Source organism: Peromyscus maniculatus, chromosome 12, assembly GCF_049852395.1.
Source record: "Peromyscus maniculatus bairdii isolate BWxNUB_F1_BW_parent chromosome 12, HU_Pman_BW_mat_3.1, whole genome shotgun sequence".
NCBI lineage: Eukaryota > Metazoa > Chordata > Mammalia > Rodentia > Cricetidae > Peromyscus > Peromyscus maniculatus.
In genome coordinates this window covers 7691805-7713296 of record NC_134863.1, presented here as the reverse complement: position 1 = coordinate 7713296, position 21492 = coordinate 7691805, and the positions used below count along the sequence as shown (strand labels likewise).

Below are 21492 nucleotides of genomic sequence, written 5' to 3'. Positions count from 1 at the left end.
AACAGGAGAGAGGGTAGGATCCTAACACTATGCTCTTGTGAAACATTGTTAAGGCAAAATTAGTCAAATTCACCATGAGATTAAAGAATCTACAAGGCTGTTGTGCTTTACCATCTTACATAATGTTGCCATCACCAGTCTTAGCTATATTATTTAATATTAATTTCCTTATTTACTCTTGATAGTCTAGATTTGAAATTTAACAAATAAAGAGTTATTGGTGCTTAAGTTTATAGACACAGTATGTTTAACAGTAAAATATTCAGATTGTATTGCATACATTGCAATTTTTTTAAGTACTGTAAGTAAATGTTGACATCAGAAAGTACCCATGAAGGGCTTTGAACAATCTTTCCATAGGTAAATTTCTTGCCAGAATATCACAATGTAATTGGATATGCCAAATCTCTACTGTCAGAATTTACATTACAGTTAAGAAAAAAATAACAGAACAATCAGTAGTAGTTGTCACAGGTGTGGATGAGGCTGTAGGAGGCACATGCTGAAGTTTTCAGGTTCTTGTCTCTCTTTACAATGACCTGTAGAGACATGTGGATAATTACAGGAGATGGGGATGGGTTAAGAGGGACAACAGAGAGGACTGGAGGTGTGCCATGCGTCCCCTGTGGCCTGGCAGGGGGAGAGGGGCCTACAGGAGGTCTGCAGTGATCTTATGTCATTAATATAGACTTGGCTCTTCCAGACTTTTACAACCAGAGCTTTTCAGAGCATTCCCCTTTGGCTGCATGAAGCAGAGATAGTGCTCTTGACAAAGGAGCCCAGCACCCTCAGGGACAGACAGTAAAGGAATTTGTGATGGTGTCAGGAGTGGGCAAAGTAAACTAACAGGGGATAAATAGATCAGGCTTCTAAAGCCAGATGGAAGAGTTTAGGTTCCACACTGGAAGCAGCAGTTGAGAAGCAGAGCAAAGGAACTGTGTGAAGAAAGCTAATTAAGTCTTGTTCTGGTACAGATACATAACCAACTGGGAAGAACAGGGAGACATGTAAAGCCCGTTGATTACCACAGAAGAATGGAGAACAGGCACATTCAGAGATCACAGGACCTATTCTCATTGTAGCTGCAAAAATACACCTTAAGTTAATGAGTTCTTCCAAGGGATGAAGTACCTTTGGTTCAAACTACAGACATCCCAGGCATGCCTTGCAAGTACAAAACTCTGCATATTCTTTATTTCATGCCATTCTGAGTAAGTGACTAAGAAACAGCATTTCCCCATAAACACAGAAGCAGACCTCATTAGGTAGCTCCATAATAAGACCTGGCAATTCTCTGTGGTGGTATTGTGCTCCCCAAAATATTGTGCACCCTAATAAACTTATCTGGGGTCAGAGACAGAACAGACACTAGATACAAAGGCTAGAAAATGGTGGTACTCACACCTTTAATCCTAGCACTCCAGAGGTAGAAATCCCTCTGGATCTCTGTGAGTTCAAGGCCACATTGGAAATAGCCAGGCCTGGTGACACACGCCTTTAATCCCAGAAAGCGAGCCTTTAATCCCAGGGAGTGGTGGTAGAAAGCAGAAAGGTATATAAGGCGTGAGGACCACAAACTAGAAGCATTTGGCTGGTTGTTTTCAGGCTTCTAGCAGCACAGTTCAGCTGAGAGCCATTTGGATATGAGGACACAGAGGCTTCCAGTCTGAGGAAACAAGATCAGCTGAGAAGTTGGCCAGGTGAGGTTAGCTGTGGCTTGTTCTGTCTCTTTGACCATCCAGCATTTCACCCCAATAACTGGCCCCAGGTTTGATTTTATTAATAAGACTCTCTAAGAGTCCTGCTACAATCCTCTAAACTGAGCAGAGCGGCAATATAAACACAAATAGGGCAATATCAAAAAGAAGGTGATTATATACAAAATGATGCCCACACAGGAGGCTAAATACACTTTACTGATGGTTTTTAAGTTATTTATTGGAAAGCATAGCTTTTTTTTAGACCTCCTAATTATTTTGCCATACAAGACCAAAACTCACGCAATATAAATATTTAACATTTTGGTATAAAATTAACAGCTGAAAGAAAAAAAAGATGCAAATCAATTAAGAAGTAAGAAACTTTTAGCAGTAATACGGCGTACAGGCATTTTTTACTCAAGCGACCATTTGGGCCAATAGTTTGTTTTCCTTTTCTATTTTATTTTTCATTTTCAAAAAAAGCCTTACATTTCAGCACCAAGATTTTTCTTTCCTTTTTAAAAGGTTAGAACAGTTCTTCTGTTTACAAACACTTTTCAGGCCTTCGGGTCTGATGGTGGAATCACCTAAGAACTCCAAAAGTCACGAAGTACCTTCATATTTCCTTTGACTTCAAACCAGTTGCATTCTATTCTAAGCAAAAATAAAGGAACAGAACACAGTTCAAGAGAGCTCAGTCTTCAAATGGAAAAATGCTTCATGAAGCGCTGGATGTAAACAAGACCACCTCTGTGGCCACAGAGAGATGCTTTCCAGCCGGTGGCAACTTTTATCAGCTCAAAGTTGCAAGGAACCCAAAAGAACCCAAAGCCAGCAGTTACCAAAGGGCCAACTGGAGAGGATTAACTATGAAACTGCTTTTCAGATAATGCTTTTGTTTTCTAGCTTTTTTTTTTTTTTAAAAAAAAAGTTGATCAGAAAAATCCGAACTGTAATAATCTAAAACCCTGAATATACCCTAAAAATAACTATCTTAGAATGTTTAACACCACATCTTGAGGTTAGTAAGAAATGATCCAAGCAGTGTAAACAAGCTTCAAATCTCATAATAGAAAAATTCACAAAGATTTCTGTAAACATTAAAAAAAAAATCTACCTGCAAAAACACAGGGATCATTTAGTTGTGTATTTTGAGAAATTTTTAAATTTTTTTTTTTTTTACATTTTTCCAGTACTATCCTAAAGATAGCTGGGCTTTCACTGGCACGTGTCTCTCTGCCTGAGGTTGGTTAAGTGGTCCATCTGCTTTTGTTGAGGTCACTGTTTTGGCCAGCATTGCATGTCCTCATGGATGGACGTTGCTTAGTCCTTTCAGGGCTGGTACACTGCTGGCATTATAGTCACATTTTTTTATGCTACTTTTTAAAATTAGTGTAATTTACTTTATTTCATCTGCCAAACCTCTGGTTACAAAGGACATGCTGCTTTACCAAAACTTTTAGCTCAAACTTACCAAACTCTTTTGCTCTGTTGCCATGTTTGAAATATTTAAAAGATAATCACTGACAGTTATTTAGCCAAATGATGGATTATTTAGACTTGGTAGCATATTAAAGACTGTCAAGTTATAAGTCTGTGCTTGGAACAACATCTGTGGCCTGCAAGACCCTGTCGGTAAGTGGTGGGCTAATTTTAGTGATCACTGCTGTGATTTGGACTCCAAGCTAAAATATGTCAAGTTACAAGGAAAAGGGGCCTTTGGACGTGTCTTTGCCTTTTCTCTTTGGGTGCTGAGTTACACCCCTCGCCCGTCCTTCTTTTAAGTATTTTCCATTATTATATTCCTCTATGTAAGTATGTATACTGATTCAAACAACTACCTTAAGCAAAGGCCAGTATTTAATGCTTTAAAACCCGTTGAATAATTCATTAAATTAAAGCTAGCTTATTGGAGCTGACGGTAATTTCTCTCTAGAGAAGGCCCTCAGGGGCCAGGAACTACTCCTGTTTGATAATTTTAGAGAAAGTCTACATAGTGTCCTGGTGAGGGCAGAGCTGATGACTTTTTCAAATTTTATGTTAAAAATTAAATTTGAAGCCGGGCGGTGGTGGCGCACGCCTTTAATCCCAGCACTTGGGAGGCAGAGGCAGGTGGAGCTCTGTGAGTTCGAGGCCAGCCTGGGCTACCAAGTGAGTCCCAGGAAAAGCGCAAAGCTACACAGAGAAACCCTGTCTCAAAAAAAAAAAAAATAAATTTGAGAAAGCGATATATTTTAAATGGTGCCAGAACTATCTAGATAAATAGCGGTAGGAATGTCAATGTTAAGTGATTCAATTGTGCCAGGATTGTAGACATTTTCCTCTATGTCCTCATTAGAATGAAACTTTCTTCAGGTTGGTATACTTTTCTTCTCTACCACCTGCCCATCCCCACTAAGTACTCTTTAATAAAAATAAATTAGAATGCTTGTTCTAAAGATATATTAATTTCTTAGCAATGCTCCATTATCCATTTGCTAGGTATTTCCCCCAAACCACTGTTTTGATACCAAGGCATGGCAATTGCTCTCCACGCCTCAGAGACACATGTGGCACCAAGTGAGAACCTGAACTTTGCTTTACTTTTGCCTTTGCTCATGCTCTAAATCTTTTAAAATCTGAAGTCCTTGAAACAATTTTAAACTATGAATTCGACCTTACACTGACTTGTTTCTGTAATCACGCAAACATTTAATCCCCTGGGATTTGGAATGATCTCTTTGCCTTCAGTTTATTTTACTTGGGGTAGAGAGGAACGTTTATAGATTTTTTTCCCCCTCCAAGTTTGGCTCAGTGAGAGTGAACACAGTGCAGCCTTCAAGTGCTGTCAGGCAAATGCAGCCCTACAAGGGTACGGACTCCTGTAAATGAAATTGCAGAAAAGAACTATCTTAATCAACCTGCAGTATATCTGACCAAAAAACCCTCCTGAAATGTTCTTTACTTTAGGATTCGTAGCCTCCCTCCAGAGGTCCTGCAGGTCTTTTAAGTGTCCGTGAGATGTCATCATCTTTTCATAGATGCAAGGATGATACGGAACCTTCCCTTCCCCAGAAAAAAACATATGGTCCTGTGGCACTATCCCCATTTTGTTGGCACAGAGGCCCATGAACACATCATCTATGTACAGACTGGAATTCAGCATCTGTGACGCCTCGTAGACTTTGGCAGCGACATCGCTGGAGATGACATAGGCTGCCCCTGCCGTGTAGTCGGGGTAAGCTGCCCAGTGGTACATGTCGTAGGGAACGTAGTATTTGCTGCTTTTATCCCTAATGGGAGGGCTACCACGATGAACATGACCAATCCAAAAGTCCCGAACACCCATCCGCTCTAGCCCTTGAAGGTATGCAATGAGGTTTGGCATGTGGATAAATATGTCATCATCGGCAGTCATCAGGAACTTGGCATGTGGACAAAAGGTATTTGTCCAGCTGAACTGAAGGAGCAATTTTAAAGTAAGATTGTGGAAAGAATCAACGAAATCTTGCTGAATTATATCCTTGTACACCTGAGCTTCCCAAATCAGTCTTTTTTGCAGCTCGTCTCCCTTTGGTGGAGCAGGAGTTCCTAAGGCAAACAGAATTTTGATGTTGGCATTAAGTCGGGACTGAACGTAACTCTCGCTGCCCCACGTTTTTCTGATTGCAGAACGTCTGTCATAGTTTGCAGGGGCAGTCTTTATAAACAATAAGAGGAGGACATCTTGAGCCTGACACTTCTCCTTGTGGTTGATCAAGTACGGGAAGTGAGGTTGCTCGGAGCTGTGCTTGAGAGAAAGGGAATCGTTCACAAAGTCATAGCTATTCACGAGGTATCTGTAGGAGTAGGCCTTCATATGGTTCACAATGTGGTTTTTGATCGGGCCCCAAAAAACCATGAAGCTTAATATAAAGCAAGTGGCAAACAGTTGAAAAAATTTCCATCTTTTGACTCTTCTGCCACTAACAAACATTCTCATGTTCTCAGGTCTGTTGTAAATGGCGGCTTGCTTCTTCCAGACTAGAGCACGTGGTATTTGTAGAATAGATGTTCGTCATAAAACATGGGGGAAGGCCTCATTCCACATAATATTCTCTTCTAGCAACATTTCTCTGGGACTGCAAAAGAATGGAGCACTATAGAAGGGCGACACTGACATGTCCAAGTTTGTCCACCCTGGCGTTCCTCGTTAAATCCTGGGTGCAGCCTCATGCAATTCCTCCAGGTGGTTCTTCCTATGGACACGCACTGTGGCCCTACCAAAAGAACAACATGTGGATGTGTCACTGAGTTACCCAAAGAAAAGATTACTCCTTGTCTCTGAAGCCAAATGTGACCTGGTTGGTTATCATAAAAATATCTGTGGCATTAGCATTTAATAAGCAATATTAAAAAAGAAAACAGAACAGGGGGAAATACTTGGCAACTTTGTCTCTTCCTACTCTTAAAAAAGAAAGAGCCCCTACTCCCCCAATAGCTGTCATCTCGTATATTTACAATTTAAATGCTACAAGTGTGCGTATATAGTCAGGCTCTAAGTAGTTATATAGATAAAGGCAAAGCATTAGCTGAACATTAAATTCCTCAGTAAAGTTCCATTAAAACTCCCCCATACCAGGAATAAGAAAGAATAAACTTCCTTTTAAAAATATCAAGGTTCACAGTCAGGGAGTTAAGATTTGCTTTTCAAAAGCAATTTCCAAACTCTCAGATTACTTTGTGAGTCTCAAATCTGTACAGGCAGCCTCCTTACATGTACTTTATTGTGGAGAAACTCAACAGGCACTTCATATTTAATATGTTCTAAATGGGGAAGTTGGAACTACCAAGTCTCTCTTTGTGGCCAGGGACTGTGAACACTAATGGACTGCTGGCCACTTTCTGTCTGTTGTACTGTATCATGCATCTTACCATGAACCCAGAGAAACTAGGAAAGTACCAGTAAACTCAGTCTTCATCAGAGCAAATCTGAGTATGCATAAATTTGTAGGGAAAGAGAGAGTCAGATAATTTACCCAATTACACAGGGATCTTCTAATTTGAACATATTATTCAGTCTTCTTCCTTAACAATTATTGTTTCCATTTTTTTTCTTACTTTTTTTATTTTGGTGCCCAAAATTACTTTATCCATCTACACCAGAGCTTGAAAGTCTTCCTTTGCCTTTAGTCCCATCTCCAATTGTTTAATCCCACAAGACACTTCATCTCAGTGTCTTTTCCCCCTTTGGGTCATCATCGCTTCTCATCCAGACTAGGGCACAGACTCAAGGATGCCCTTACCACTAGTCAGAGTGAGCTTTCCAAAACTCTGACATAACCATGACATCAAATGAACACATCAAACCCCTCAGACCTGCCCACCAGCTAGTGACAAGACAGAGCCTAGGTTATGAGTTAGCATGACATCTAAGATCCTTTTGAATCTACCTCTTCAGCCATTCTATCACACTGTTGGACACTGTCGAATTACTGGCTATTTCTTGTACACTGCCTGTTCTTTGCACCAGCAATACAGTGGATTGGCATGCGCCCACTCTCACAGCATGGTGTGTGCACATTCCAAGTTCTACAGGCATCCTTCGGCTAGAAGTTTGAACTAAAGTTCACCCACTGTGTCAAAGATGTTCCTCACTTGTTCCTAGGAATGTATTTGCTCCCACACCGGGGTGGCAGATATAGATCCTGGATACTGGTTAGGATTAGGAGGGAGAATAGAAGCAGAATGATTGCAGGCCCACAGCATAAGTTCTAGGGCAAAATCTTACTTTGTGCCTGGAGACTTGTAGTCTTGTACCTCCATCCTAGACACTGACATAAAAACAACTGCCCACACTGAGAACCCCAGCGAAGGAGCCTAACTCCAGTTGTGACACTGCCTTACGTTCCTCTCTGGATTTTCAGATCCTGCTCTATTTCCCATTCCCCACTTCTGCTCCTAGTTAGGGTAGTAACTACAAGGGCCAGTCATGAGAAACGTCCAAAAGAGGGGACTAAAGCAAGTCCCACTAAGGCTTGTTCACAGCTAATCAACATGGGTAGCACAACATGGTAGGATGTAGCTTTAAAAATTGCAAAAACTGCTTAGTAAGCCACAACTGCAGAAGGAAAAATAAAAGCAGAGTACACAGAAAGCAGTAGGTGTGAGTCTTATGTTGTATGCATTCAAGGATGCAATGTTAATGGGCTTGATTTTGAAAAGGCTGAATGCCCAGCTCCAAAGAACAGATCAGTATGGTGATGCCTTCCTACTCTTCCATGTGCTTATCATGTCTTGATTTAAAGCTCTGAAGAAGGTGAGAAAAACAGCAAGAAACACTAGTTTCTGATGCTGGGTTCTGCTGAAAGTTTGCAAAATAACTTTCACTTAGGGGCAATGTCTTGTTTGTGATCATTCAGATAAAAATGCCTATGAAGGCCAAAAGCAAGGGTGTTTTGCCTTCTTCACAATATATTGTAAAGAACCTGGAGACATAAATTGAGGTAATAGATAATCCCTGATGGCTGAATCCTTTACAGCACTATCAATCAGCGTTTAAGAAGTATAGGCACACTTTCAGTTGGAACAAATCTATAGTTTCTACTTCAACAGACCTAGGAAGAGAACAAAGGTTGGTAAATGTGATCATTAATACTGACTGTCAGCTCTTCAGGGTCTAGAAGCACCTAGGTGACAAACCTTTAGGCATGTCCAGTGGATGGAGTCCTCCACTGAATAAAAAAGAAGAGGAAGCAGCAGGCGGTAGTGGCACACACCTTTAATCCCAGCACTCGGAGGCAGAGGCAGGTGGATCTCTGAGTTCGTGGCCAGCTTGGTCTACAGAGTGAGTTCTAGGACAGGCTCTAAAGCTACACAGAGAAACCCTGTTTCTAAAAAGAAACGAACAAACAACAGCAACAAAAAAAAAAAAAAAAAAAAAAAAAAAAAAAAAAAAAGAGGGAGCAAGCAGAAGACCAGCGTGAGCTTTTGTCTGCTGCTGACAGTAGATGCACATGACCCATGCCTCGTCTTTCTGCTGCCGAGACTTCTCTGCCATGATGGACAGCACCCTCAAACTGTGAATCAAAGTGAACCTTTCCTTCCTTAAGTTGATTTTGGCAGCTCTTCTGTCATAGCAATGAGGAAAGGAATAATACACTAACTTTTGGAATGTAAGGAGGTACAGAAGTAGAGATTTAAGAGCTCTTCCAGCTTGCCAGCACCCACACTGCAGATCACCTCTAACTCTGGTTCCAGGGACCCCAATGTCCTCTTCTGGCCTCCAAAGGCACTGCATACGTGTGGTGCACTGACATGAATGTAGGCAAAACACACACACACACACACACACACCAACACACACAAAATATAGGCACAACCAACTTCCTACCTGTGAGTTACCTTGGCCAGTTTATCCTTACCAAGTTCATTTACAAGCCTGAGCTTGGGAGAGTGTCAGCTTGGGAGCCCACTCCTCCAAGCATTTGAATGAATTCAAATGCATGCCTGACTCACCAAAGATACTAGATCCCTAGGGTGAATCAGGATCCTGACTCAGCTTGGTGTTCTATTGCTGCTGCTAACATAGTAACTGGTCTATAAAAATCATTTTATTCCTCTATGATGTCTATATATTTACCTTATGTTTCTACATTTTTTCCAATACTCTAAGTAGACCCCAATTAGTCAAAAAACAGTTCTGAAAAAATGACAAAGCCAGCAACCTAGACCACTGCGTTTGGTGAATCATGTGAGGTTTGGGAATGAAATTTCTTCTACTCATCACCAGAGTCAAACGTGGATTCACTATTTATATACACTATAACCAAATCTCTCTGAGAGTATTGGTGTGATTAGAGGAAGATTTAGGAAAGGTAAACTATTTGTTTATTTCATACCTTTTTTCTAAGTCCTCCGAGTAGAGCAGCCGTGGGAAGCATCTCCCAGCCCACAGGAGAGCAGAAGCATTTGCCTCCATCTAGACCCATGAACAGGACTGAGCAATGCTCCCCCAACTCTTCAAAAACAGGTTCTCTCACTTCTCTCTACCTCACAGCACCTCACATCTGCTTTCAGCACATCACTTAGTTTACATCTGGAACGCAGGGAAAGTCACTGAAGAGAAGCCCACAAGTTGGTTCATTGGGTGGAAGAAAATGTGGGGCCTTTCAGAAAACATGAAACAAGTGTTAAGTTCAGTCCCCACTTGCAACACAGTGATAACCAATAAACTGGAAGCAAGGGTCACCTCTGTACCCAGCCAGACTTATTGTGTAACCTTGAGAAGCCTTCACGTCTGTACATTAGAGGTGACCATCCATGTAACGTTACCCGAGGGAACTAAAAATTACAGATCACTTCAGAGCTTACTGGAAACATGGAGCAGAGTGCTAGAAAGAATAGCTTAGAGGGAAACAGGCAAGGCTGTGTACTACAACTCCAGTTTGTTTCTATTTTGGAGAAAGGAACTTTATCTTTTTAAAAAAGTAATCAGAAAAATGAAGAACAACAGTAGAACATTAGGGGTTCAGAGGTTAGGAGTCTTTGCCTCTCTTAAGAGAACCCACACTCAATCCCCAATACCATACCCACCACACACACACACACACACACACACACACACACACACACACACACACACACACACTGATCAAGACAGGAGGCATGCATACACACAAATAAAAACAAAATCTTTCAATTCTGTTTTTAAATAAGCAGAACAAGGTGACAGACATCTCCTAAAATACTTCTGAGTCAGGGAGCTGTGCTTCTCAATGACTTAAAAGAATATTTATTCAGAAAAAAAAAGAGCTCTTTAAACTTCTAAAAAAAAAAAAAAGCTACAGTTAGAGTGTCAAGCAGCTACAAGTTTCCCAATAATAACACATGATTTTTTAATATTTCGCCTTATCAACCCATTTTCTTGTTGAGTTTACTTTTGCAATATGCAAAAATAAAGATTTTGAAATTTAAACCAAGATAGTGATATTTGCAGTTTAAGTTCAAGTTAAACAACCGCAGTTTTTAGTGTTCTAGCTAACCCTGCAGCATGTGAGTGTGCACTGTGCAAGCCAGAAACAGTAAAAGGGCATGGTATGATATGGACAAGCCAGGCACGGTGGAGGGGTGTGGCATGGATATGTGCAATCCAGGTCTGGTAGATGAACATGGTGTGATAATTTCTGATCTTTTTACTCATAGCATTTATAGTCCGCTTGAGGTAAGACTCATTGTTCCCACAGACACTATAATTTCTGTGTACACAATGGTGATGCACTCTCTCATTACTTTGGAGTAAGCCAACTGCAGGTACAACACACAGTGAGCTGGGAGAAGATTCTTTAGGGGTTTCAGGAAAGGCTAAGATGACCTGCTATGCTAGGTGGATGCAGGAAGGATGATGATCTTCGTTTTCAGAGAGAAAGGAAAGAACTGCGTGTTCCCTCCCTCCCTCCCTCCCTCCCTCCCTCCCTCCCTCCCTCCCTCCCTCTCTTTTGTAGCAATGGCTCTCTTGTTCAGTATATTAAGTTTGAGCAAACAGGATTAATTTCACAGTACTGTTGCAGACACACAATCCCTCATGACCAGCACATCAATGTATTAGTTTAGCTGGAGACCAGTTTATCTGGGTCTTATATCAACGCAGGATGCAGTAGGGATGCTATAATTACTGTGAGGCAGGATGGACGTGAGGAATGTGCATCTGTCTGTTTTCTGTTGCTATAGCAAAGCACTCGAAGCTGGATACTCATGAAGAAAGGAGGTTGCCTTGGTCCCCAGTTTGCAAAGCTGGAAATTCAATATCAAACAGTCCTATATATTTGGCCACTGGCCATGTCACAACATGGAAGAAAAGAGGGAACAGCTATCTTCAGAAGGGGCCATATAAGTGGTGTGGCCTTACCTCGTAACAACAGACTCTCAAGGGAACTATCTCTATGAGAACAGCACTAATTTTTTGGAAGGCCACCTCCAATGACCTAATCTCCCCGTGCCTCAACCTTTCAAAGCTCCACTACTTCTTACTACAGCCAGCTGGAGATTGAACCTACAGCACACAGACCTTTGGATAAAGAAAGAGTAAAGAAGATCTTGTCAGCAAAAGCAAAATCCCTGTAGAGCCTGATAAATGCTTGGGATGGGGAAGGAAGGAAAGGACTGAAACGGGATTTCAAGTATCACTCACTGGAGGAAGACTAGCTCACTGAGGTAGGGTTGAGGCATTTCACAGGGCAAGAAAAGCAGAAAGACTGGTGTGTGCAGGAGAACTCTGGGACAGGAGAAAAGTGGGGACGACAAGGTGACGGCTAATGGAGGTATTTTGAAGGGTACCTCGTTAGACAATTAAGATGTGGTTAACGTGTGGGTAGTGGGGGCGCCAAACAAGTTCTTCTTTAATTCAGGTTTGAATATTTCTAATGTAAGTGCTATAAAAAAAAGGGAAAAATTATCCAACATTTGCCTTTAGTTGTTTTTGTGCCTGTGAATTTGGTCATAGGACTTTAGCTCAAGCCACTGGCAAAATTTAGAAGCCGTTTGAAGTCCTTAACCTTCAGTAAGGAACGCGTTCACAGTTAGCTCTTCAGCGTCAGCCCAAAGACTTTAGGTTCCAATTTAGCAAGAATGGATGTCAGGGACACAGGGGTTTGCATTGTACAGTCTATGTGGTGATCTAGTTGTAAGGTCTCCACCTTGGTAAACTAAATTATGTTTCTTTTTGTTAAACATGGGCTAGATCCATTTGCTGGTCACAGGAGAACTGAAGACAGAAATATCGAATGAAGAAATGGGCGAAGATGGATTCTAAGGCTTTGCTAGGAACTGGTAGCATGGAATTAGAGAGATGCATGATGGTTTATCTTATCACTAAAACTTCCTTGTAACTAGTTTGAGTATGTAGAATTTGAGATAAAAGTATGAAGAAAGTTTCAGGTTGAACATTTACTTTCTTAAGTTTGGCTTTCTAAACTCATTCTTGCAACACAATTGTTTGAGTTGACAAGTATTGTGGGATATTTGTATACAATGTGAAGATATATTGCTGTGATTGGCTTAGTCAAGAGCTGAACCGCCAATAGCTAGGCAGGAGGTATAGGTGGGACTTCCAGGAGGAGATATATATATATATAAGTGGGAGGATATAGTCAAGGCACAGAGGAGATACCAATGAGACATGGAGGGAGTTGGAAATACAAAATGAAAGAAAGGTAGAAAGCCACATGGTAAGAACATAGATTAATAAAAGCAGGTTAATTTAAGTTATAAGAGCTAGTGGAACAAGCCTAAGCGATAGGCTGAGCTTTTATAATTAATAAGAAGTCTCCGTGTCATTATTTGGGAGCTGGCTGGTGGGGCAGAAAAAGACGCTGCAGACAGGGATGCTTGGCTATTCTAAACAAAGTCCTTCAGTGCCACCAGTTGTCATTTTGTTTTGTTTTCTGGGTAAAAACAGAAACTCCCCCTCTGTCAGCAGCTACTAACAGGGGTATGTTCTATCCATAACAGGCATTATTCTAAGTGCTTCATGTGACTGCTAACTCTGTAAGCGTAGGAACAACCCAGGGGAGAGAAAAGAACTCTCCATGTTCACAGAGGAATAACCCGGGGCACTGAGATACTAGGATAACCACTCAACCTTCAGAACTTCCAGACCCATGTTCCAACTGTTCACTGTCCTTTCTTCCTGCCTGGCTCTTCCCACAGTTCCCACAAACATGACAGAACAGGGAAGCAGGTTGGGCAAGGCCAAGGGAAGCAACGGGGAAGCAAAGAAAGCTGTTACGCCACGTGGAATCTGCAGTCACATGACTTTCTACCATCTACAGGATTTTAAAAACACGCTTTCTTTACTAAGAACCTTTTCTCTTCTCTGCAAGGGCACAGATCTCCCCCACCCCCTTTAACTCGGTCCCAGTATCAGTAAACAACAGGCCAACTGATGTGATGGGTGAGAGGACTAGGTGGCCAAACCAGGGCCCTGACAGGCTCCCCTAGCAGCCCTGACATGGACCAGGCCTTAGTTTTGGTTCACTAGAACAGGCTGGAGCTGAGCAAGCAGTTCTCAGGAAAACCCCAACTTAGGGGCAATCAATCAACAGGGGACCCCAGACTCCTGCTGGCTTAGTAGGTGCCCTGAAGCCCCCTCTGCTGACTCAGCAGATGCTCCCCCCCCCACAACTTCTGCTAGCTAAAGATAGCTTTTCCTACCCCTACCACCACCAATAGGCCCCTAACCACTGCAGCCTCCCACCAATCAGCTCCCAGACTCATCTTTCCTCCACCAATCAGCACCAGATTAATCCCTCCTCCCTGGAATTCCCTTAACTCCGTTTAAAAGGTACTTACGACCTTCTTTGGGGGTTGCTATTTGCCACCCCAACACGCTGAAAATAAACGCTCTTGCTAAGTTGCATACGTGACCGTTGGTCTTTCTTGGGGGCTTCTCCCGGACCCTAACAATGAGACTGTGTCCTATATATGCATAGTCCTTTCTCAGAAGAATACCAGAGAGTCGAGGGATAGCCACCCAATGTGGAGGAGGAGGGTTGAGGAAAGAAGCAGGGAGGAGAGAAGAAGAGGAGAGGTAGTTCAGAGGATATTTGAAGGAAGAATTTGATCGGGAAATACCTGGTAAACTGAAACTTGAGCAGTCATACCACACAGGGAGTCACACCCTAGCCTTAGAAATTATTCCTTTTTTTTTTAAAAGCTGTCTCAACAATTTCATCCAGAGTAAGGGCAAGCAAAACTTAAAAGATATATTCAAAGTTGGCTCATAAAATGACTGGCAAAAGGAGAGCATAATTCAGAGATGTAAATCAGTTACCTATCATAAAGTTTATAGACAAAATATGACTCAAAGGTACAAGTTCACATGTCAGGTGTTGAATGTTCATCCCTTCAATGTGATATAAAACACAGTAAAAACTGCTACCACTCCCAACGTCACCAGGATGCTTCTTCACACACAATGACTGCTTTGTCTGAACCTAGGATTTCAAAAATTTGGCATTTTTTCCCCAAACACTCCTGAGATTTCTTAGGATAAAGAAAAAAATATTCACCAAGCTACATCTGAAATGTTGAATTCAGTTGGTAAAAGAAGTCAGAGGCAATGAATCTGATATCACCAAGGTATTGGATTTGCTAAATCAAGAGTCCTGTAGGGAAGGGCTCCCCTCTGAGATGAGAAGCAAGGGGGAGAAGGTGGAGAATGAGGACAGGTGGCCGGTGAACAGGACCTGGAGTAAGACCTGGAGTTCATACATTGGGAAGAGCAGAGAAGCAGTCCCAGAGCCAAGAAAGAATGTGCACTGAGTGCCCTTCAGCTGCTTTTTGGGGTGGAGCTGAGGAGTAGGAAGCAAGGCTTTTCTAGCAAGACAAAGCACAGCCCTTTCAAAGCACACAGAAAGAAACAATGTAGGTAAGTGAGGAACAGCAAATCAGCTGCAGGCCCCTACTGCAAGGGAAAAAGACGTCAAAAGGAGATCAGAGAGGAGAGCTTGGGCTCAGTCACAGTAAGATCAGGCATACAGGGATGCTGAGCATCTTATGCCGGGTGTCCATCTGCTTATGGGCATCTAGAAGCACCATTTGATTGAGAGTTTGCCACACAGAGGACAAAATGATAGTGTAAACATAAGAGTATAGATGTGTCTTCACCGAGCAATGATGTACAGTACTACGTCACCTTTTAGGAAGCACATGCCTTGCTCTGGGTAGCCCTGAGAAGTAAGTAATATCTACATTGAATGAATGTAACAGATATGAACTAGTCACATACCTGAAGAGGTCAGTCAGGATGCTGGGGGTGACTTCAGAGATGTTTCAAAGTTTGATATTCCACCAAAGAATCAGTAAGTATACTGCTGCAACCTGAAATCTGGACCTGATGAGAGAGAACAGAAGACTCTAGAATTTTAGAATGGAAAAAAAATGCATTTATTTGGTCTCTGTATTTCACTCATCATATGCACTTGACTTGCTTTTGAACCAGGTACTAGTGTATTCTGAGGATCATCTGACATAATTTAAAAGTGGGGGTCACATCACTTGCTTTATATACATTAATTTTCCTTCTCTAGAAACCATTCATGGGTCTTTAACACAGATTGTTAATGGTGGCTAATGTTTCCAGGCAGGTATCAACTTTTCAAAAACTGTTATATTCCCAAAAAGTATTAGGTGGATATGAGTTTATTAAAATATTGATTGCTAACAGCCATCTAATAGGTCATTACTGACCAATCATGGTGTCTATTATCCTTGACCAGAAAGAATGCCAAGGACCATCCAGGTACTGAAGATGTCTTTCAGTGACGATGATGCAGAGGCCAGATAAAGCCTTGTCAGTTAGGGAGACTGAAACCTCCGTAGAGTCAGCCTGTTAGCTTATTTTGCTTAGAGTGCTATCAGGCAGTTATAGAAAAGGTTGTGGGAAAGTGGAAAGAGTGATATTATATGAAATTTTAGGTAGATTGTATGTTATCACAAAATCTTGAACTTTACTTTTGGAATTGTATTGCCTACACACGTGGTAGCAAGCTGTTTTTGTGGAGTAAACTTGCTTTTTTTTTGGTTTTTCGAGACAGGGTTTCTCCGTGTAGCTTTGCGCCTTTCCTGGAACTCACTTGGTAGCCCAGGCTGGCCTTGAACTCACAGAGATCCGCCTGCCTCTGCCTCCCGAGTGCTGGGATTAAAGGCGTGCGCCGCCGCCGCCTGGCTGTATACTTGCTTTTTAGTGTTAAATAATTCACTATAGAAGATAAATTTTGGTACAAGACCAATCCAAAGGCAGCGTTTAAATTCACAGTGTTGAATATAAAAAAGTAATTTTATTTATTCAAAGTTCATATCTTATCTGATCAAGCTTCTTTAAATATAAAGATTCTTAAACATGGAGTATATGGGAATATATATATATATATAACAGGTATAATTATCATATATAATTAATATATATTAATGTATACTGTGTACTGTGATGTGTACTGTTTATTGTAAGTAATTCTAGATTCACACCATTCTACATCTTTGCTGGCAGAGATTTGATGTTCAATGGAGGAACTCTTTGGATAATTGGCTTCGATCTGCTCTTCTGAGCACATATAAAATCCCTAGCACATCAGTAACTTGTAACTTGTAGCACCTTGAAACTTTGGGAAAAGACTATCTTCTGGCTTTCTCCCAGTTTCTTTCAATATATGTTCTGAAATGCAAATCTGAATGCACTTGAGCTGCCGACAGAACTCAACCCTTTACAATTTGTAAGTCAGCAAGTGCAATGATCCTATCCAAAGTGACCCATTTTAAAAGATGACCCATTTAGAAACCCTTGAGTTATTATCCAAGCTGTTCTATATCTGAGAATTAGAAACCTATGGACTTTCACTACAAATCTGTTTATATATATTTTGTTCTTATAGAGATTCGATTCAGATTTTAATGAAATATGTAAGTACTTTTTCTTTTTTTTATTCAATAGGGCCTAGATTTCATTTTGAAAATCCTTTCCCATCTTCTGAAATTTCTCTGTAAGCAAAGCAATTATAAGCATCTATGTGCCTTACTCATCTTTCAGCTCCCAGTTCCCTAGGAAGGACCCCGGGGATCCTGTGAGTTAGAGGACGCACCCGTCATAACACTTGTGGAAATACTAAGTGTCATAAGTGAACCCTTGGATGACTGATGGGTGCAGAGTCAGCCTCGTCTTTGATCAGTGCTTAGTAAGGATAGGTGGGCGCGTGGAGGGTGAGCAAGGGACAGGGAGGTGAAGGAGGGAGGGGAGAGAGGGAGAGGGAGAGGGAGAGGGAGAGGGAGAGGGAGAGGGAGAGGGAGAGGGAGAGGGAGAGGGAGAGGGAGAGGGAGAGGGAGAGGGAGAGGGAGAGGGAGAGGGAGAGGGAGAGGGAGAGGGAGAGGGAGAGGGAGAGGGAGAGGGAGAGAGAGAGAGAGAGAGAGAGAGAGAGAGAGAGAGAGAGAGAGAGAAAGTATATGATGGAAGCCCCTCAGGTACTGAATTTATCTTACATTAAAAATAACCCCCCATCTTCCACATGTTTCTTTTGAGAAGCCCTTCCCCTTGGGCTAGAGATTGAACCCAGAGCCTTACAGTCCTCTTTTGATAAAATCCAGACCTTATCAGCTGCTTGCTAATTACCACCCTGTTCAGGGTGGAGTCATGTCTGCACCGCTACCCTCAATCATCCTTTTCTGGGTCAGTTTCAGATTTCTCATATCACTCTCCCCGGCATTCCTGCCCCTTGGGATCAGACTGTTTCCCAAAATACAGGCACAGAGGAACAAATCCAATTCTAACGGATGTACTTTCACCAGAAAGTTACCCTAAATATTAGCTCCAACACCACCAACCCTCCATGTGGTGGCAGCTGTGTCCCTGTAACATGGCCCGTAGCCTAGGAAACCCAGGACTGCTGCAAAGAATGTGAATCAAAAGTTGTTACTTTTACCTATGGATATCTGAGCAATCAATCCACTAGCACGCAAAATAAAATCTGGTATTTTTAAGAGGAAATAGAAGTAGCCAGGAGCTTCTTATTGGGAAGAACTTCCCGTTTTCCCTACCAGCCTGTACCCCCTTCCCCCTTTTCCCCAGGAAGTAACTAGTCCAAAGTGCGGTCAGCTTCCCCCGCCGCCTCCCCATGTGCAAACCGCACCAAGGCGTTGGGTAGCAACTCACTCTGGCATCTGTAAAGCTCCGGACGCAGCCTGAAGCCTTGCGGGGGTTGGGTCGGGTCCAGTGACGCCACAGCCGCCTCTCCCCACAGGCAGACCCGGGAAACCGGCTGCACTGGACCTTGCCGGCCAGATCCTAGCTGCAGCACAAAGGCGGTAGCTGGGCCGGGGTGGTCGCCGCTCGGCGCTCACGCCCACAGGCCGCAGTGAACAAAGGCGCTCGGCCGCCCGCTCCCTTCCTCTCCGCACCTCTGGACCCGGCATCCTCGGCCCCCATTGAAGAGCCAGCGGTCCATCTTCCCGATGCTTTTCGCCCTGATACGCCCCCGCCCGCCCGCCGGTCCTGTGGACTAGGCTGTTCTCTCCTTCCCGCCTTGCGGAGACTAGACCAGTCCCAATCCAGGAACGCGAAAGGCGCGGTGGGGCGGGTCCCGGCGAGCGGTACTCTGAGCTAGCAGCCCTCCGGGAGGACCTCAGAGCCCGCACAAAGCAAGCCCACCGGGGGACTTAAGACTCGGCAGCGGGTGCAAGAGTGTCCCAGTCTAAAGCAAAGGACGAGGGTACAATCCCCCAACAGAGGGGCCTTGGCTCACACAGTAGGATGTGGCAGGCTGGGAGCGCACACACTCTGAGTGGGCGATGACTGACCTCCGGATACTTTCATCTAGGAGCGGCGTTGGTTAAGACTGGAGATCCACTCATCCAGGACATTGCATCACGTAGTCATTTACGAGCTGTAGGTTTCGAATGGGCAGCAGCTTTCAGATCGTCCTAGTTTCCCAGCAAGAAACCTTAAGGGCTGGCAGTCTTTTGTCAGGACCCTCAGGACTTGAGCTTCTGGGAGCCTAAATAACAAAGGAAGGAAACGCGAATTTATATCAAGCCACGGCAGCACAGCAACAGTCCGTTTTAAAAGCAAACCCTTCCCCTCTACCCAGCTTCCCCGTTGATTTTTACCTTAGAACCCAGGTAATTTTCAAGCGGAGCACATCGCAAAACTCACCAAGTACAAACCCAAGTCCCTAAACATCCCAGTCAGAGGTCGGCTCTCCTCCCAGAAGCTGACAAAAGTCTCAAGAACAAAACTTGAAGACTAAAATTCGGTGTAAGTCAGGCAGCTGGGGCGGGGCTCCGCCGGAGACCCTCCTGGAGCCGGTTGGAGCCGGCTGAGTTGGGCCGGCCAGATCAAGGGGTCCTGGCTCAGAGAGGGGCGCCGCTGCCGCCGGAGCCTCCAGCTTGTTTCAGTCACCCCACTCCAGGAGTCGTTTCCAAATCTCACCCCGCCTGGCAGTCCGGCCCTACTAGCCCGGTTTGTGAAGGTGATGCGCCCCGCCCTAAAGTGCTGTCTGTGGTGGACTCCCGGAAGTCTCACTTCATTGAATTAGAGGACCAAATGTGCTTCTGTGTTTGGATAGCCTGCAGCCGGACATTATCAAAAACCGTAGAAGGCTGGAGAAAGGAGCAAACAAATAAATTCTTTATGTGCCTAGTTGCTTGTTTGACAAATGGTATTTTAGACCTTTTGTAAGGAACACATGTAAAGCCTAGGGTGAACAACCCTGGTCAGGAGTGATAAGCAATAGAATGATGTAAGTAAACCACGAATGGAGTAGTGATAAGCTATAAGCTATGTGTGGAAGCAGGAATAAGACTAGAAACCCAGCCAGGACAGAATATAAAAGATGAAGCCTCAGACCCGACCAACAGAGTCATCAGGCCCTCATGAGAGACGACTCTCCTCTGCCAGAGATGTGAGATCCTGTCCCCAGTGCAGACGTGGCTGACCTGAGGAAGGCTGACCCAAGATCCAGAGGAACAGATGTGGCGAGTCCGGACCTGTACACTTGGAGAGGTACTTCTGTTTCCATTTGGAAGACAGGATGAATATTGCTTGTAATCTTACTCTGTGAATAAATGAGTGTTATACCAAGTCTGAATCAAGAGTGATTATTCCTCCCCTGTAACCGGGGTATGTGCTCGCTACACTTTCCTTATAGAAGCATTCAACAGAGATCCTATTTTGAGCGGTTTTGTAATTAAACAAACTGCAAAACAGGACAGAATATAATTAATCCAAAATTTTCAAGTCCAAATATGGGTTTGTTATTGTAAAAAGTGACAAGTTCAAAGTAGTTGCTGAATCAGCTTAAAACTATACATTCAACATACTTGTTTCAAACTCTAATTTTAGGACATTTTGTAATTGTGTTTTTAAAAGCCCTTCAGCATATTTCCAATCATGAAATTCATGTATTCATGTATTACTCACACAAGGCATGGTTCACTGTTAGTGTCAGCCTGCCCAGAAGATCACAAACAGAAATATTCATGTAATGGGACTCCCCACAGAGTTTGACAGTGATCTATAAAGGGGATCATTCATTGTTCCTATAAAGTTAATTACCCACTTCTCAAATCCTGACTGTAATTCCTCATACGGTCCTCCCCTGAAACACATGTGTATGCTCTGTTCATATACAAATACTCAATTGGGACTCTATACCTTTCCAGTTATTTGGAACTAGTTTCATGTGTCAGCATATGTATATGTATATAGATTTTATTATTATATTATTATTTAATATATATTAAATATGTAATATATTATGACATATTTTACACACACACACACACACACACACACACACACACACACACACACACTCCAGGGGACAGGTAAAGGAGGTTCTTTCATCTATCTAGAAAGATTTCCTAGAGCAGCTGGCTCCTAATCCATAGTACTCCAGAGAAACATATGGTTTCACTGGCAGAGATTGCATGAAGCTTTTGAGATGGGTTGGGAATAAAATTAGATAATAGCAATAGGAGGAAATTGGTCAGTGTATTTTCTTGTCCACAGTAGTTGCTTGTGAGCATGGAGCCCTAGAATTTCATATACAAAAGACTTTGAACCATACGGAGTGTACCAAGGAACTGTAGAAAATATCTGAAAAACAAAACTAATATTAACTTAGTACATTTAAAAGTAAGAGGGGGTGATCTTTGCATGTTAGAATTAGAAGGGACATATAAGGCACACGCGCATATGTGTGTGTGTGTGTGTGTGTGTGTGTAGAGGGGGGAGGAGGATATGATTGGATCAGAGAGTAGAAGGAACACTAAGCCCTGAGTGTAAGAG

General features: G+C 42.8%; 1 protein-coding gene across 2 annotated transcripts; it reads right to left on the bottom strand.

The window, feature by feature from the left end:
- Nucleotides 1-1920: 1920 nt before the first annotated feature.
- On the bottom strand, nt 1921-19647 carry B3gnt5 (UDP-GlcNAc:betaGal beta-1,3-N-acetylglucosaminyltransferase 5). Of its 2 annotated transcripts, XM_076548536.1 has the most exons (4): nt 19357-19647; nt 19002-19198; nt 15445-15549; nt 1921-5938 (listed from the first exon to the last, which is right to left on the bottom strand). In XM_076548536.1, exon 4 carries the CDS (start codon nt 5659-5661, stop codon nt 4528-4530), a length of 1134 nt encoding a protein of 377 aa, XP_076404651.1. In that variant the 5' UTR covers nt 5662-5938; nt 15445-15549; nt 19002-19198; nt 19357-19647; the 3' UTR covers nt 1921-4527. The 2 variants fall into 2 exon arrangements, with proteins under 2 accessions (XP_076404651.1, XP_006987788.1); XM_006987726.4 differs by lacking the exons at nt 19002-19198; nt 19357-19647 and adding an exon at nt 18358-18731.
- Nucleotides 19648-21492: the final 1845 nt, after the last annotated feature.